This window comes from Propithecus coquereli, unplaced genomic scaffold (genome assembly GCF_000956105.1).
Source record: "Propithecus coquereli isolate 6110/MARCELLA unplaced genomic scaffold, Pcoq_1.0 Scaffold162, whole genome shotgun sequence".
Classification (NCBI taxonomy): domain Eukaryota; kingdom Metazoa; phylum Chordata; class Mammalia; order Primates; family Indriidae; genus Propithecus; species Propithecus coquereli.
In genome coordinates this window covers 2,056,028-2,058,451 of record NW_012140747.1, presented here as the reverse complement: position 1 = coordinate 2,058,451, position 2,424 = coordinate 2,056,028, and the positions used below count along the sequence as shown (strand labels likewise).

The 2,424-nt window shown below is 37.0% G+C and overlaps 1 protein-coding gene across 1 annotated transcript in view; it reads right to left on the bottom strand.

Moving 5' to 3' along the window:
- Positions 1–1,412: 1,412 nt before the first annotated feature.
- Positions 1,413–2,424, bottom strand: part of LOC105807672 (exocyst complex component 1-like) — an 85,106-nt gene continuing 84,094 nt past the window's right edge. The window contains exon 16 of the mRNA XM_012641095.1: positions 1,413–2,092. Within this exon, the coding sequence (XP_012496549.1) occupies positions 1,940–2,092 (153 nt within the window). The 3' untranslated portion in view covers positions 1,413–1,939. The remainder of the gene's footprint in view (positions 2,093–2,424) is intronic.

The window sequence follows — 2,424 nt, the reverse complement described above, 5'->3', positions numbered from 1 at the left end:
CCCCCAAATGTTAAATAACTTGCCTAAAGTTACCCAGTACATAAGTGTGAAAGTTAGGGGAAGATTTATTTTTATCCTACTAATATATAGTCCATTATGCAATGGAAGTTAAATAGAAACTCCTGATTAATAGTAACATAATCATTAAAGAAATTAAGCACGATCTTAAAATTTTAAGTGATTGCATGCACACTCTACTGTTTATATACATATTATTTTTACATGTTTATTATTAAAGCAGACATATCATTCAGTGATCTACACTTTTCTTTGATACCTCGGTATAATTCTACCTTTCTCCTCATATTGGACACAAGAAACCAAAGAGACAGAATCTTGCTCTGTTGCCTAGGCTGGAGTGCAGTAACTTGATCACAACTCACTGCAGCCTCGAACTCCTGGGTTCAAGTGATACAACTGCCTCAGTCTCCTGAGTAGTTGAGACTACAGGCACATGTCACCACATCTGGCTAATTTTTAAATTTTTTTGTAGAGACGGGGTCTCACTATATTGCCCGGGCTGGTCTTAAACTCCTGGGCTCGAGCAATCCTCCTGCCTGAGCCTCCCAAAGTGCTGGGATTACAAGTGTGAGCCACCATGCCCAGTCCATTTTTAAACTCATTTTTAGGAGTTTTTAAATAAGTTTTGGATACTAATTGCTTTGTTACATGTTTTGCAGTTATCGTCTCTTAATTTGTGGATTATCATTTCACTTTCATCAAAAAATGACAAGTTCTGGAAACATGAAATATTCCTCCACTTATTTAGGCCTTCTTTATTATCTTTCAACACTTTTATGATTTTTCCATAAAGGCCTTATACATCTTGTATTAGTCAGCTTGGGCTGCCATATAAGAATACCATAGACGAGGTGGCTTAAGCAATTTATTTTCTCACAGTTTTGGAAGCTGGAAGTCTGAGATCAGGGCATCACCATAGTCAGGTTCTGGTGAAGGGCATCTTCCTGGCTTGCAGACAGCTGCCTTCTCACTGTGTCCTCATATGGCAGAGAGAGACAGAGAGAGCGCGCGAGCGCAAGCGAGCTCTGGTGTTTCTTCCTCTTTATATAAGGGCACCAGGTCTACTGGATCAGGCCACCCTCATGACCTCATTTAACCTTTATCACCTCCCTAAAAGGCCCTATCTCCAGTATAGTCATATGGAGGGTTAGGGCTTCAACATATAAATTTCGGGGGGACACAAAAGCACATCTTTTGTTAGATTTAGTCCTAAATACTAAATATCTTTGATGGTATCATAAATGGTTTTATTTTTCTTATCTCATTACTTTTCTTATTCTAACACTTTTAAGTGTTTTATGGTATATAAACTTTAATTTTTGCATATCGATTTTGTAACAACTTGCTTTTATATATAAGAGCATATAACAGACTTAAAATATTATCAAATGTCACCTTTTTTGAAAATTTCTTTATTTCACATTTATTACTACACAGTTACATAATCCTCAAAATCTAAGCTTACAACCGATCATCACATTAGCTCCCTTATCTATATACACATCTGTTAGACAGTGGAAAAAAACAATTCTGTACAGTATTTTAGTAGTTACATGATTTGAGAGCAACAGAGAAGTAGTGAAAGCTGAAGAACTCCCAATGCATTACTCTCAGGATAACCACTCTGAAACATAAGAAACTAGGCAATAAAGGAAAAGTTCCTGTTCAGTCACTGAAAAATGCTAACGGCATTTTATGATGAGATAAATGCTTTAAGTTAATACACAACCTACTAGGCAAATAAAACTGCACATAGGTTGTACTTCTGCACTTAAATATTTGTAGTATGGCACTACCCATTTATCTGACATTTAATAATACATAAAATTTTAAGCATGCGTTCTCAAAACAGTTGCTTGATATTTTGGTATAGTGTCTGGTGTGCTTTATTCATGTATCTGTTCTTCTTTCGCAAGGTTCAGTGGGACTGTGCAATGCTGGAACAGTAATCCAGAATGTCCTGAATAGTGAACTCCATTGTAACACCAGAGCCAGGGTAACAGCGAGCTATCAAACCTTCAAAGTGCTTGTACTGGCGTATAAATTCATCTTGCATGGAGTGCCACACCACCTATTATAAAAAAGAAATTGAAAGTCATTAAACTATGAATGGAAATAATGTTAATATATAATCACATATGTAGAAATAATGTCAGGACATAGTCTAAGAATTTGGCATAGTATAGTAGTTAAGAACATGCATTCTGAAGCTAGAATCCTAACTCCTTGTCAAAAAAATTTTCTTTTGTAGAAACAGGATCTCAACTATGTTGCCGAGGCTGGTCTCGAACTCTTGGCCTCAGGTGATCTTCCCATCTTGGCCTCCCAAAGCAGTGGGATTACAGGCGTGAGCCACTGCAACTGGCCTTTATCCTAGCTCCTTTTACTTCCAAGATTTGTGAC